Source organism: Diprion similis, chromosome 8 (genome assembly GCF_021155765.1).
Source record: "Diprion similis isolate iyDipSimi1 chromosome 8, iyDipSimi1.1, whole genome shotgun sequence".
NCBI classification, from domain to species: domain Eukaryota; kingdom Metazoa; phylum Arthropoda; class Insecta; order Hymenoptera; family Diprionidae; genus Diprion; species Diprion similis.
The window spans coordinates 3,029,619-3,045,156 of record NC_060112.1 but is presented as its reverse complement, the minus strand read 5'-3'; the positions used below and the strand labels follow the sequence as shown (position 1 = coordinate 3,045,156).

Sequence of the window (15,538 nt, the reverse complement as noted above, 5' to 3'; positions counted from 1 at the left end):
GGCAGGGAGTTTATCGATCCCTGGGCAGACAACGGGAAAGCTGGGAGTAGACAGAGAGAGAGGGAGAGAGAGAGAGAGAGAGAGAGACTAGCAGCCAGTCTGACCCAACACTGACACACTCCACTAGCGCGAGCCTGACCTCGCGCTCTGCAGCTCTTTGCCCCAACTATTGATTATTTCACAAACAACGCATTTCTACCCTCTAACCCCCGTTTCATTTTATCCCATGATGCCTGTTGTTACACCCGTATTATGCATGGATAATTAAACTCCGAAGTTTAATTTTTATTCGACGAAATGACGACGACATGTATTATTATTATTATTATTATTATTATTATCATTACTATTTGTATTATTATTTTTAACAGCAGTATTAGAACAATGAGGACAAAAATTTCGGTGAAAATGATCAAAGAGTTAAGAGAATAAAAAAACAAACTGTCCTGGTGTTTTTTTTTCTTTGGGTTTTCATTCGATTTTTTTCACCCGCACCAAGTCGATCGAGGTGAATTTTGTAATGGCTCAATTTATTTTTTAAGTCGAATTTAGTCGCGAAAATTTAACGCGGAAACATATTATATAGAAAAGAAAAAAAGGAAACGGTAGGAAACAATCGAAAAAATATCGTGAAGAAGGAAGTAAAAGTAAAGTGCTCTACAAGACTAATTCTTTTCTACGTGTTTGTATGTATGGAATAAAACACTGCACGGCTGTGATAATCTTATTATACCCTAAACTTGGATTCAGCGATTCGACCCGATGTGCATTTTACATGTATGAATGTAAAATGTATATACAGGTGAATACATGAAGGCCAGAAGTATCAGAATGTACGTATATGAAGTACATGGATACGCATATACTAACGAAGTCGTGATAAATTATACTGAATTGTTTGCCTGCAGCAGGGCAGAGGAGAGGAGGGTGGTTAGTTGCTCGGTTCTCCACCCCCTCGGCGACCTTGTTCCTGACCTTGATCCCGATTCGCTATAACACGCACTCGTCGTTACCCCAAATCTCCCCTGCAGCCAATATCAATATCCTTTTATACGAAGAGTGATAACGACGACAAGAAGAAGTAGAATGTAACCAACGATAAGAACGACACGGCAATATGGGAAAAATTGATTTGATTATATGCCGGAAGTTTTCGGTGAAACTTGTCGCTCGACGCCTGATCCACAGGCAACCGGAGCTGCATTCCGGTAATGCTGGTGTACGAGGTGTAGGTTCGGTTGCTGTGAGGCAGGCGTCGAGCGACAAGTTTCACCGAAAACTTCCGGCATATAATCAAATCAATTTTTCCCATATTTCCGTGTCGTTCTTATAGGTTATATTCTAATTTTTCTCGTCGTCGTTACCACTCTTCGTATAAAAGAATATTCCGAATATTTAGAGCTGCATTCCGGTAATGTTGGTGTACGAGGTGTAGGTCCGGTTGCCTATCCGGTGGCGTCGAACGGTCAGTTTCACGGAATACTCGGGCTGCATTACTCGCGGATACATGTCTTCGAAGCACTACCGTTTCGTTTCCATTTTTCTTCATTTTCTATGTATACATGCCTGATTGTTTAGGGTGATTGAAATCCTCAGGGTGCATGGCAAGCCAGAACTCACTCTGGTGCACGCGGTGCAGAGGAAGGCTGTACGGGGAAGGGAAAAACTTCATCGTGGTAAAATCTAGACCGAGGACAGCCGTAGGTTGTAGGTCCGTGGTTAATACATACGTGCATTCGTATGTGGATACCCTGCACATTCAACTCGGCTGGGCGAAACGTCTATAGACACGTGTTACACGGCGCCTAGATATTTAGACCCGGATCTCTCTATTGTCCCCGTTAGATCGGCTCGCGGCATGTGGAACGTGCTTAATATCTACAGACGAGGACTTGACGTCTAACCTAACCTAACCTAACCTAACCTAACCTAACTCAAATGGAGGAAGGAATTGTACAGTGGATTCGATGCATTGGGTGCAATACTGTCCGTAAAAAAAAACAATATGCAGACAAAATGGTTGCGAAATTAACGATGAGATTGAACAATTTTTTAGATGGAATGTTCGTCAGGTTCCATTAGATCGAAGTGATACGGAAAAACGACCGAAATCTTTTTCTTCTTGCGTATCGTGGATACAGTTTTTGTCCAAACAAATATTCTGCTTTTTTGGTTAATCGGAGAGAAGAAAAATCTTACCGTGAATCCATTTTCGATGAATCGTGGACGCTGATTCAGCTTGATTGGATTGATTGTATTTGTGTAGCTATCTTATACAATCGATTCCCTGATCTTGAGTTTCTATTCATCTTTTTATACGTGGCCGAAATAGTAATGTAGGAAAAATCGATATAGAACTTGCGTTTAAGTACAACAAATGAATGCTTCGTGATCTAAATATTCGTTTTTCTGATCTGATTTGTAAATGTTCATTGAAAGTACAATTATTTATTGAAATTGGTGAACTATAAATCTGTACGAATTTGACACCAAGAAAAAACTTCTCGTTACTGTAACTCGTCTGAAATTATTTATTACCGATGTATTTGGATAAAAAGTTACGGTTCTTCAATTTTTCTACTGTCACCGAAAAGACGGACTTTTACTCTTAAAACTTGTCAACTCAAACAATCACTTATTTTTCTCATTTTCTTTTGATACTTTTTTGGCTAGACTGTAATATTAAACTCTAACCAAGCGATTGCTAAAAATTGTTATTAGACAGTTTCAAATTACAAATTACAATTTATGAATCGCACATTCCAAACTACAAACTACAAATCACAATTTCAGATTATAAATTACAATAAAAATTTATATATATATACATATAATTTTTCTTACAAATTGTAATTACAGATTACGATTATAATTTTCAGACGTACTGTAAAAAATCCCATTTTCTAATTACATCCAGTAATTCGGAGCGCTTAAAATACAAATTACATATTCTTATTTTGTGCTAAAGAAAGATGCACTCAAATCTTATGATTAATTACAAATTGTAAATAGGCATTGACCTGCGCTGTATCTATATTGCATGCTCGACGGGTCAATACCGCAATGTAATAATCCAAATATTTTTTCAGTCCCCTGACGCGCGGCTCCCCGACGATGATGGACTCCTGGGGGGGTTCGGGAGCAAGAACGGGAACCCCGCCACCTTCGGCGGTCCTGCATCATCACCCGCATCAGCATCAGGTGCAAGGAGGCGCCGCAGGATCGGGAAACGGGTGCGGAAATACGGCGACGAGCGTCACGACGCCGACGCCGACGACGGGAACGACGGGGACGACGTCGGTCGGTCACGGGGGGTACGGAAGGCCCGGTGGAACCGGAACCGGAACCGGAACGGCGCCAATAGCGAGTCCAGAGGGCGTGAGTGACGTGAGTTTAAACTTGTTCGCCCCGACATGTTAAGTATGAAAAGTAGAAGGGTGCAGGGTTGAAAATGTAGAACTGTTTTGGAAAAGGGATGAGTGAGCGTGTCGAATTTCAAGAATGCGAAAAACTGTTTTTTTTTTTGTTTTTTTTTTTTTAATTTTACAATATGGAAAAGGATGAAATAGAAATGTTGAAGTGGAGAAACGTGTAAGAGATGCCTGTAGAAAACCGAAGTGTAGAATTATCAAAAATATGTCTTTTGTCTGACGATATCTTTGTTCTTTCTGACGGTTCTACTGTGTTTTGGCTTTTTTTTTTTGACACAGATATTTCTACATCATTTCGGATTTTCTTTGCTTCGAATTGTCCACATTTTGAAATTGTAAAATGGATTAGATTTCCGTGTTGTTGAAAATTCGATATTACTGTTCTTCTGTTGTCTGATCATTTTTTTACATTTTTTTTGCCTAGCCCAAAAAGTAGAATCGCCAAACGATCAAGGTTTGCCATATCGAATTAATAAAAATTGAGAAAATCTGATAACGATGAAGACATAGAGAGCCAAAAGGGAAAATGTAGAATAATACAAAAATTCGAGTAAAATTATAGAATACCAGTGTGTACAATGTTGAAAAACAAATCTAGAAATACACAAAACTGTAAAGATTCGAACAAAAGTGTATAGAACGCCAGATGTTAGAATCGTCGAAATAAATGCAGTGATATGCAAAAGTAGGAAAATTGGAGTAAAAACGTAGAACGCGAAAATATAGAATGGCCATAGTAAAGGCAGAATTAAATTTGGTCAAATATCAAATATCTGAGGATTCTACACTTTGGATTCTCGCAACATTTAACCCTTCTACATTTTGAAATCACAACGAATCACATTTTCGTGTATTTGAAAAATTGATAACGTCGACACTTTCATTACGTCACCATTCTACTTTACTACCTTTTTCAAATCGACGTACCTCGGCGTTTTTTTAACCAACACAACTCCAATTTCTCTATCAGGTTTCCCAGAAGTCCGGGATGTGGGACGATACGGGAAACTCGTCATCCGGAGCCGCGGAAGGCCCGTCGAGGAGCGTTTCCCACGCGGCAAGTCTCGACGCCATATCACGAAGGATGGTGAAACCGGAAGCCGGGAGAACGCCATGCCGGAGTCTAACCTGCAGCGTCTGTAAGTATGCTTCTCGGAAAGATCACCTCATTCTACATTAATCTGCGTACATAAGTATGCCACATACTTGTTTACCGCATTCAATAGAATCCCCTAAATTCCGATTTCACCCCCTCCGCCCCGCCTATTTTTCCCTTCTTTCCTCAACCGTATTTTATTTCAAACCATCGTATGCGTGTAGAAAAATCTTCGCGTTTGTGTGTACCAATGCATATTTTTAAATAAAATACATGCGTGAGGGTATATAGACGTAATATGTATTACCAAACACTTAATAATTACGTGTTTTAATTAAGTAATACCAAGAGCAAGTTTTTCTTGTGCTTTTTTCTTTTTGGAGAGATAGAAGTGAGGAAACAAAATACAGTTAGTCGTTAATTAAGAAATGGTAGAACGAAAGTTTAGAGAGTTTGAAAAGAAAAGAAAGAAAAACAAAACTGAACAACAACAACAACAACAACAACAACGGCGAAAGAAATGGCCAAAGTAAAGAATCCATGGTACAGTGTATTGTTATTATATTTATTATCTTAGATTAAAAATTGAAAATCAATTAAATGAAAATGAATTTTCTGAGTGAAAAATGAGGTGTTAAATATAATATTTTAGTAACGGGTCGAGGGAGCGAGAACGTGGCCCTCGAACGACGACCGGCGACCCTCGATAACTTGGCCGAAGGTAAAGCTTTGAAGGAAAAAACACGAGCTCGTATATATTTGTTATACGTATATAAAATATATACAACTCGAAGTATTGCATACCGTTTACTATACTGACCGATTTATACTATTATTAATTTCAATCATTATTATCATCATTATTATTGCTGTTATTATCGTCATATAATGATGTATAATAATGATAAGCTACCACTATTACACACCGAGCTTGACGCTGCAGTTCTGACTAACAAAACGATAAATTCTTATTTTTATAGTATACAAGTATATATAATTTATTAGTCAATCAAGCCTGACAAATCGCTTTCATAGCTTACATACCTCGATTCTTGTATACACGATATATTATATATATACGCGACCCGAAAGCTTTGAGATTCCAGTATTTATCTGCGAATGCAACTGTATGTGAGTACGTGTGCGCGTTTCTCTGTGTGTGTAAATATCTTTCAAACGATATTTATACACTCACGGATACACGTACGACACGCCACACCACAAGCTTTTATGGCCATTTTGTTTCCACTTTCACTCTGGCCTGACACACTCACACACTCGTCGAACAGACACGCAGTTTTCCCCGTTCGAATCGATCGCCGTTGTATTCACGCTACTGAGCGAACGCGGATTGAATTTAATATTATTCAGAGATGTGAAACTGTATGCAACCTATTTTTCCATCAGTTTCAGATTTTTTTCAACGGAAATTCATTCCTCCGTTACGTCGAATCTGTAGAGGGGATCGAGCCGATTCCAACGACACCAAACAACTCGTCGTTCCGTCAACTCGCCGCGGAAATATTTGCCCTCGATGTTAAAAATCGGCTGCTAGCGCTCAACGGTCAATCGAACAATGGCCGTTGTTTTATTTCAAGACGCGATAACTTAAGCATGAATTATCGGACTGGCATCGTGTCTGGTGTCGTTGGAATCGTCTTCTTACCCGCTAGAACGTAGAGTGGGTGAAAAAATTAATGGGGAAAAAATATGCCAAGTAGTAGCAGTAATTTACAACATTAGCGGTACGGAAAACGGTAGAGCGATAGAGACAGAGTGCAGTGATGGGTTTTTGCCTGAATCTTAACCTAACGATTTGCGATAATTTTTTTGCGTTTCTCTTCCCATAATCTCTACTCACACTTACACCCGTTAGCATATTATACTATCAATAACGCAGATACCTTATACTTATACATGAATTTTCAAAGAGCACAGTAGTTGATGCGTTTTTGGCCGCACCTATATTATGCTATAGTACGTTAAGAATGAATTTTTGTTTTCAAATTCTATACCATCTATACTATACCATCAACGACAATTCACGGTTCCTCAACCCGGAGGCGGCATGTTATGCTATAATTCTGCATTCCTTCCTACCTTCCTCACTTTTATCACTTTTATATTACGCCGTGACACATTTATCGTCACGATCAAGAGAGAAACGAAGAGAGAGGGGAAGAGAGAGAGAGAGAGAGAGAGAGAGATGCTGGCACCGCAGAGATGTCCACATATACATGTATCTAATATACATACGTGTTATATTCTTCATGCAGAATCCTTTTTCGTTTCAACGATGTCGATGTATTTCTCGCACGGTCCACTAAAGTGCCAATTTTTTATTCTCCACGGACCTGATTGCATATCCACGGTATATTGACCATGCAAATGTCAGATACAAAAGATATGAATTGAAAAGAAAAATATGAAAAAGAATATAATTTTATCAATTTTAACCCGAGTCGTGTTGAAGTTATAATAACGCAATTAACGATGGTGGAAAAATTCAATAATTCTAATGAATATATTGGTAATAAAAAATCGATAAAGAAAAATGCAGGGGAAAGAATATCGATTATGATGTTCTATAAAAAGACGTGCAAATAGAACATTGAATTCTGCTACAAATTTACAATTCATGCATACGAAGAGATGAGAAGTGTCCAGGAATTTTATATAATTCCAAAAGAAACGAGCCAGGAGGTATATAATAACGTAAACGATAATTTTATACCCAAGGATGTGAAGAAGTTTGAAATGAAATTATTACGAATCGATTTCAATTCGCACTGATCATTGTACAAATCATCAACCTCGCTAATACTATTATCATCACTATTATTACAATGCCTGTATTACTATTATTATTATAATCATATTAATCATCAAATATCTAATACAACATCGTGTAATTAGTAGTGGCTGAATTATTAATATAGACGAGAGTATATCGAGTGACGTTATATACTGTTCGTGACACGTTTCTCATTTCATTGATTTACTTGGTTTTGCGTTTTTTTTTTCTTTTTCCTTTTTGTTATTACCGTTCCAAAAATTCTTTTCACAGGTTTAGAGCTTCTAGTGCCGATTTATTATATTATGTACAATTGAACTGCGTTATGTATCAACTATACATATACAATTTCACTTGCAGTTATAGCGCTTCTAGATTGTACCTATAATAAATCTATAAGTTTAATTCAGGCTGGAATTTGATATAATAAAAATAATATTAAATTACAGTTATGAATGAACTATAATGATCAAGAATATTTTACGATCTTTATTAAAAGTTTCTCCAATTTTTCCTGTATCTATTCGATGAAATTAGCTGTCAATGATATATCGAAAAATCATTGTTACCTACAACAATTTAAAGCTAATTGGAATTCAAAATTCGGGCCTGAATTAACGAACGATTATACATGTATAAAAAATTAGAAAACTGACTTTATATGTAATACTTGATTAGAAGAAGAGATAAAAGAAAATAAAAACGTGCAAATTTTATACAGAGAAGAGAATAAAAATCTCAAGTTTTATTTACATATGTTACTTTTTTTTTTTTTTTTTTGTCTCTCGCTCGTTTCTGCGAAACGTTTGTTAATACTTGGTTCCATTTATCCACCTTTATTATCTATGAATATTTTCCAGCCACAAAACACTCCAAGATATTTCCCGGCGTAGCGTCTGAAAGCGATCTTCAAAAATGGCGGACTTCAAGGGACCGGAAATCACCTTCGCTAAGTCAAATGGGACCTGATTCTATCAAGCACAAGGTAAATAAACCTAAACAGCGAAATAATTTATTACTCTTATAATATTATACATGTAATTGTCAAAAAAGTTAATATAAATTATCGAATTATTCTTGGTATAGGTATAATAAATTACAGCACGCGATCAAATTCCTTACTATTATTAACCGGGTTATTTCTGTATATATAACAGTTTTTATTAACCTACATAATTATATCTCGTTCCAGTTCTCCCTGCAAGATAACGGCTCGGCGAAATTCTTCCAGGGAGCAATGCACACGCCTAACATGGGGGAAAAGGTCGCTCAGGTTAGTACCAACATTCCAATCTGCCTATAATAATCATAATTATAGTCACACGATGTATAGAATGAATGCGGTAATCGCGATTCCGAATACAAATTAACATTTTTCCCTCAACAACAAATGCTCAGTTTTTCCGATGGAAGAAAAATTTTGTTGATTTTACTTTTTCTACACACATATCATATAATTATTATGTATGGGTATATAAATCGAATCGATGGCTTCACAATTATGAATAATCAAAAAAAAAAAAAAAAAAAAAAAAAAAAACGAGTGATTAATAGCATTTAAAAAGAAATTTTAACCTCTTCATCCAATATTCTCAAGTTTTTTTTATTCCTCTAAACGAATATACCTCGTTGCATTCGCGATTAACTTAATTCGAATAATTAATAGAATATATTTTGCGATAATCGTGAAATTTTTTTTACGATAATATACAATATTGTAAAAATATACAGCATCTGCAAAACTAGATCAATTTGTGATAACACATCGAAACCGACTAGATCTGATTGCCTTAAGGTCGATATGGGTTATAACCAATATAGATATATTATGTAACACGTAACTCATGTTATAATATAATGACGTGACGGCCGTCAAACTGTCGGTTCGCATATCCGGGATTAACTTCCGTCGGTAAACGAATGAATGCGAACAATCCGACAGTACAAATCCTCTAGGATGGGAAGCTAGAAATAAAGAAAGAAAAAATAAAGGAAGAGAGAGGCGTGAAAGAGAGAGAGAGAGAAGAAAACGCTTCATGGTCTTTCATGGCTTCTTCTTACACACACGTTACACGCAACGTCGTCAATCTAATTTCAATGATTCCCCAATCGCCGTTCGCCCTCATTACTTTTTTCAACACTATTATCAAATTTTCAATACAACATGTATAAAGTACGTTGAAAAACTATAAGAGTAGCATAAAAAGGAATAGCAACAACGAGCTGTGTGCGCGGTAGAAAAATGGTTCGATACTTGAGAGGTAAGCTTGCCAAATGCCGTTGGTACATTGCCAAAAAGGGTGAAAAAAGAAAAAAAAACGCGAGGAATGGACAAAGAAATAGAAGAAAAGAAAAAAGAAAAACGATACGGTAGAGTAACGAAAAACACGCGAGTGCAGATTATCGATTACCCGGGCGATTTTTCAAATGTTCGGAAAGAGACAATAATAAAAAAGAGAAAAAAAAAAAACTAGTAATAATAATAATAATAAATAAAACAACGACCGAGGGATCGCGGTGAACCGACGGAATGGGTGATTGGCACGGAACGCCCTGTATATACGGCATGTAATGCACTGCAGTTCGTCGCCTCGAGAAGGGGCTGCGGGGGTGGGGATTCAGTTCTGGTAGAAAATTGTCGATGGCGCTGCCGTCGCCACGGTTAGTGTCGCAGTGTGTCTCGTCGGCGGCTCACACTTGCCTCTTTTCATTCTCTCGTCCCGATATTACATTCGCTCCTCGTCGCGTCTTACGTTTAAATAAATAACCCGCGTGCGAGTAACGACGTTCCTCGGTATTTCGAAATAATAAAAGATTCAAAACTAAATAACAATATATTTATATATATATATATATATATATTATATATATATATATTTATTTATATCTTGTATGTATATATATATATGTATAACGCAAAGTTGAACGATATTGTAAAATTTTTACAGGTAAATAATCTACGAATAAACAAACGAATAAGAATAAACGTGTAGCTGGAAAGAATTAATTATTTAAAAAAAAACAAATATATATATACATATTTTTTTTTTTTGTCAATTTATTTACGCCGCATTTTTGTGAATTGTTTTCGTTGTCTACTTTTTTTTTTTTTTTTTTGTTTCTCATCCATCGAGTATACGATAATATATTGTAAAATTTTAATTTTATATTTGTGACGAATTGGAGCAAATAATATAGACATTATAACAATAATGATAATGATAATAATAATGATGATAAGATCTTTCGAATTCTTTTTAGAAACACGTATTGCGGAATTGGATTATGTATGAAATGAAAGGTATTTTCATTCTGACGAGAAACTATGTATAATAATAATGAAAATAATAATAATAATAATGACGACGATGATGATAATAATCATGATAACGAATACAAATTTGCACATTTTAAGTTGCACCGTTTTCCGGCAGACGACGACGATACGTTTCACGTTCCTCCGTCCCACGGAAATAATAACAACAATAATAAATAATTATTTATAGTATAACCCACGACGAAGAAACAAACGTGCTACATATTGTATATATATATATATACACACACACACACACACACACATCCATACAGACACGCCGCCGAGCCCGCAAATTTGTATAACCTACTGCCAAAATGCACCGCGGAACGTCGCCTACCACGAAATATTTCATCTTTGTACCTATTTGTTCGATAAATATTTCATGAATTTGTTAAATGAAAATTAGAGAGAAAGCGAATCAATTTATACACTTATCATACGTGTCGTACGTACGTATATATTTGGAAGAATATAATAAGAGCTCGAGTAAGAAGAATAAGATAGATCAAATCAACGATTACAAAAAAAGCTAGAAAAAAAAGTAAATCAAACAAAACTGCTAACAATTAGGTAATCTATGAAAGAAAGAAAAAAAAAAAAATACCTGAAAATCGTGGACGAGATTTTTTTTGTTGATTTTTTTTTTATAACCGAACGTTCTTTGTACGACGGTATTATTTTTTTTCGTTTTTCATGTATCGACGTGTTGCTAAAAAGGGTGAGGAAATAAGAGGGAGAGAAAAAATGGAAAGTAAAGAAAAATTTTCATTTAACAAAATATCTCGGTGACACATATAGATAATAAAATGGCGACGAGGCTGAATTCAATGGAAAGAAATTATAACGAAAAAAAAAAAAAAAAAGTATCTCTCTACATGCAGCTGTACAAAATTTCATGGATAATTTTTGATAAGCTCATTTTTTAATTAACCACTGCAGTGCGATTCCGCATTAATTTTTATTAAATAAGGATAATTTTTTTTTTAATCTTCATTCGGTATTTATTCTTATATATATATATATATATATATATATTAAAATAATCATAGTTTAATGCACGCTAGCGAGGTCGTTGAGTTTGTTAGAAAATTTAGGTTTTTTTTTTTTTTTTTTATCTTCCTTTCCATATATCTTCTTCTTTCGTTACAACGATATAATTATATATATATATACGCTAAATATTTGTAAGAACAATAATTCGGCTACGATAAGGAAAACGAAGGTATGAAATAACGTTCGAATGAATTAGGAGTCATCGAAAAAATCCGAGGGAATAAAAAAAGAAAAGAAAAGAAACGAAAGAAAAAAAAAAAAGAGATGCAAACGATTTTGGTCACTCGATTAAAAATGACGAAGCGATCCACGCCGTAATTATATCAACGAACTGTGAAAAACGGGGACTTTCTTATACATATAGGGGAGGGAGGGAGAAAGAGAGAAAGAACGTTACATATATATGTATAAAGAGCTGTAATCGGGGCTGCAAATGACGGTACGGAACGACTTGCGGGGAGGTTGGCTGCAAAGCTGGGAACGTAATGCGAATCGATAGAATACACCGTCGCGTCGTTCACTTCCACCTTCTTACATTGGCAACGGACACACGCACGTCTTCTCGTCACATATTTCGCATACGTCGCGAATTAGGTGGAAGCGGATCGTGTGCCTCCTCTACATCTTACTATTATTATTATTATTATTATTATTATTATTATTAAAAGCTCGAAACTGTCACGCAGCTTAGCAGTTTTTTTTTTTTCTTTCTTTTCTCATTTTCACATGTCGTCGATCACGTTTCTTTTTCTCAACTCGCTTATAGATTTATATCGAATATTTATTATCGTCGTTTTACGCGTGAAAAATTTATATACGTTTTATTATTTTTTTTTTTTTTCGAGTTTCATCTCACTGCTGATTTTATGAGAATATTGTGCCATGAATTTTGACTACGATTTACTTATTCGGTATTCAAATTCGAAGATCAGCGATCACTGTTTTTGCAAAGCTAAAGATAAAGAAGAATTTTATAGCGTCTTTATTTGGCTCAAATATATATACATATATGTATTTTTTTTTGGCTATTAAATAATTGTCGCCAAGTTCAATAATTAAAAGATATTTCACGGATCAATTGTATCCTATATAGAAGGCGTTCTAAGATATTGGTCCCTGTACAAAATTTTTCTTTCCCTAAAACGGTTTGATCGCTCTGGACATTATTATTATTATTTTTCTTATTATTTAGAAATACGGGATCGAATCAATTTATGCATATATTAGAGAAATTTTTGAAAACAATTGCGCTCGAATTGATTATTAGCATTAAGAATTATACATAAAGATTTACAATTGATGAAAATCTATTTGCTCTGTATAAGAAACGATAACACCATTGATAATAATAATAATAATAATAATAATAATAATAATAATAATGATGGTAAAAATAAATTCGTATAGTATGATATATAATGGTTTTATAATTTGTCACTCACCGTAGATAATATTCTGCCAACGCGAAATTGGTGATAAAGTTATTAAATCGTCGCAGGATGATAAGAAATCATCGACGTTAAAGATGGTTATTATAGACTGAAACCGAAAAGAAGCGAAGAGTTATTCGATATAAATTAGAGGAAATCAGTGTGAAAGAAAAAAGAAGAAGAAAAAAAAAAAAAAAATGCATGAATCGATTAGACAAAACTATAAATAAATATAAATAACACATAACCGATAATTTTATTGCAAAAAAATGAATAGATGGTTGAAAAAAAAGTTTGAGTGGAAGAAAAGCGAGGCATAAATAAAAGAGAAAGTAAAAAAAAAACATTGAAATTATACAAAAGACAATAACGATGCGAGAAGCGGCTTAATTTTGTAAAAAAAAAAAAAAAAAAAAAAAAAAAAAAAAAAAAAAAAAAAAAAAAAAAAAAAAAAAAAAAAAAAAAAATCACACGTTCCCGGGAGAAAAAAAATTATTATATATATATATATATATATATAAAAGATTAGTGAAAAAAGTGAAAAAATCGGCGATTCGTCGGCGGATCCGTGGATGATAAATTTCGAATGCACTAAATGTACGATAATGAGAGGGAGGATAAGAAGGTGACCGAGGTTTTCGGGGGCCGCGACGTTTGGGGTGGGACGAGGAAGGCGGGGAGGATTTCGGAGGCGGGAACAGCGGCGGGATCTCGGGAACTCGCAGCGCCGCCGCAGGGCGACCGCGTCTGCCCCCCAGGGCCGGGGGACGCGGACCCGGATCTGGCGCCCCGCACTATAGGGGCGGGGGTCGCGGGGGATCCGCGCTCCCCTTGCAGCCCCCAGGACATACGACTGCTCCACGAACTGGTCGAGGACCTCACCAAGGAGCAGGACGAGAAGACGAAGCCGCGGGCCGAGCAGGTGAGGGTCGACGATCCTGCCGATTCCCCGTTTTTCTTTTTTTTTTTTTTTTTTCATTTTTTCACTCCTTTTTTCAAGCTCCTCGTACGATTTATAACAGGAAGTCTTCTGCTGGTCTGTGGTTTTTGTAGAGTACGGAAAAATGGTATATTGTATAACAATTAAGGAGGCAAACGCGGTCTTTTCGTACCGAGCGTAAGTTTGTAATATTTCAAATACGCGAGGCGAAAAGACCGTTGCCTCCATGTTGCACAGGATACTTTATAAGACAAAAACATGTTACGCGTTTGTTTACGAAGCATGAAATTGAGGTTAGAATCGCGAAATGTCAGATCTATTCGCTGTGTTTTTTGTGACAGTACATGAAAGCTGTACAGAAATGACCACTTTTAAGTCCTAGAGGTTAAGGTGGTTATAAAGACGCGTTGTACACCTCGAAAATGCGAAGATGCAAAACTCGTATACCGATCAAGCGATCAGAGTGAAACTTGGGCAGTTGATGCCTTATGTTGGCAAAAAGTGGATCGTCTTTTTACTTTTTCAAAATTTGGGAAAAAATTTTACACATTGGTTATCACCCACAGAAATTAGCCAAATTTTCACAGTTCCATTTTTTTTTTTCTTTTTATTTGTTATTCGAATAACTCGAAAATCGCAGAACCGATCGAATCTAAAATCTATTAATTTTTCAGTTAAGAGTCCCGTCCATTGAGACAGTAATTATGAAAATCGGTTGATTTGGTTTTGAGATATCATTCGATTTAAAAAAAATGATTACATTTGAATAACTTGAAAACTAGAGTACCGATCGAATCCGAAATCTTTTCAGATTTTGAAAAATATCTGCTTTCATTTTCCCTTTTATTACATATTTAATATAATATTAAATGCAGTGAGTAAAATTTTCATATTGTAAAAGCCGAATAAATGTTTTTCCATCGTTGATTAGAATATTGGATTGAAATGAAAATACAAAATACAGCGGAAAAAATAAGGGAAAAGTTATTTTCCTTATAGAATCGTGAAAGCTTTTTTGTTTTTCCTTCTTATAAACGCGGTTAGGATATATTTCATCTCCTTCTCCAGCTTCTTTGTTTCCTCTGTTTTTACGTACACAAGCCTTAGGGTTCTCGTTATACGTATAAATATATATCAATGAACATACTGTACATGTATGTATATATATATATATATACATATAGTAGCGCCAATATTGCATTTCCTTCAATCGCCGGTCCACATGTTTCTACCCTCCAGCGAACAGCTATATTAATAAGGAAAAAATTGAGTTGTTTACCGGAAAACAGCTTCAGTGCAAATAATAATATGTGGGTATATTGAATTAGAAAACATCAAAGAAAACCAAAACACGCGCACATTACACGATCTCTCTACATCCCCGTACCTTTATCTTTATACAATATAAAAAAACTGTGTCACGATGTTCATGTCACGTTAAATGTGTATTGCTTGGTCCAACTTGAGAGATAAGA

General features: G+C 35.5%; 1 protein-coding gene across 2 annotated transcripts in view; it reads left to right on the top strand.

The window, feature by feature from the left end:
• LOC124409934 (potassium voltage-gated channel subfamily H member 7-like) overlaps window positions 1–15,538 on the top strand; it is a 73,683-nt gene that overhangs the window by 21,806 nt on the left and 36,339 nt on the right. Inside the window, exons 5-9 of one of the 2 annotated variants that reach the window (XM_046887906.1) lie at window positions 3,090–3,387; window positions 4,402–4,570; window positions 5,180–5,248; window positions 8,182–8,306; window positions 8,514–8,594. In XM_046887906.1, the coding sequence (XP_046743862.1) occupies window positions 3,090–3,387; window positions 4,402–4,570; window positions 5,180–5,248; window positions 8,182–8,306; window positions 8,514–8,594 (742 nt within the window). The remainder of the gene's footprint in view (window positions 1–3,089; window positions 3,388–4,401; window positions 4,571–5,179; window positions 5,249–8,181; window positions 8,307–8,513; window positions 8,595–15,538) is intronic. The other variant, XM_046887907.1, reaches the window with a different exon arrangement.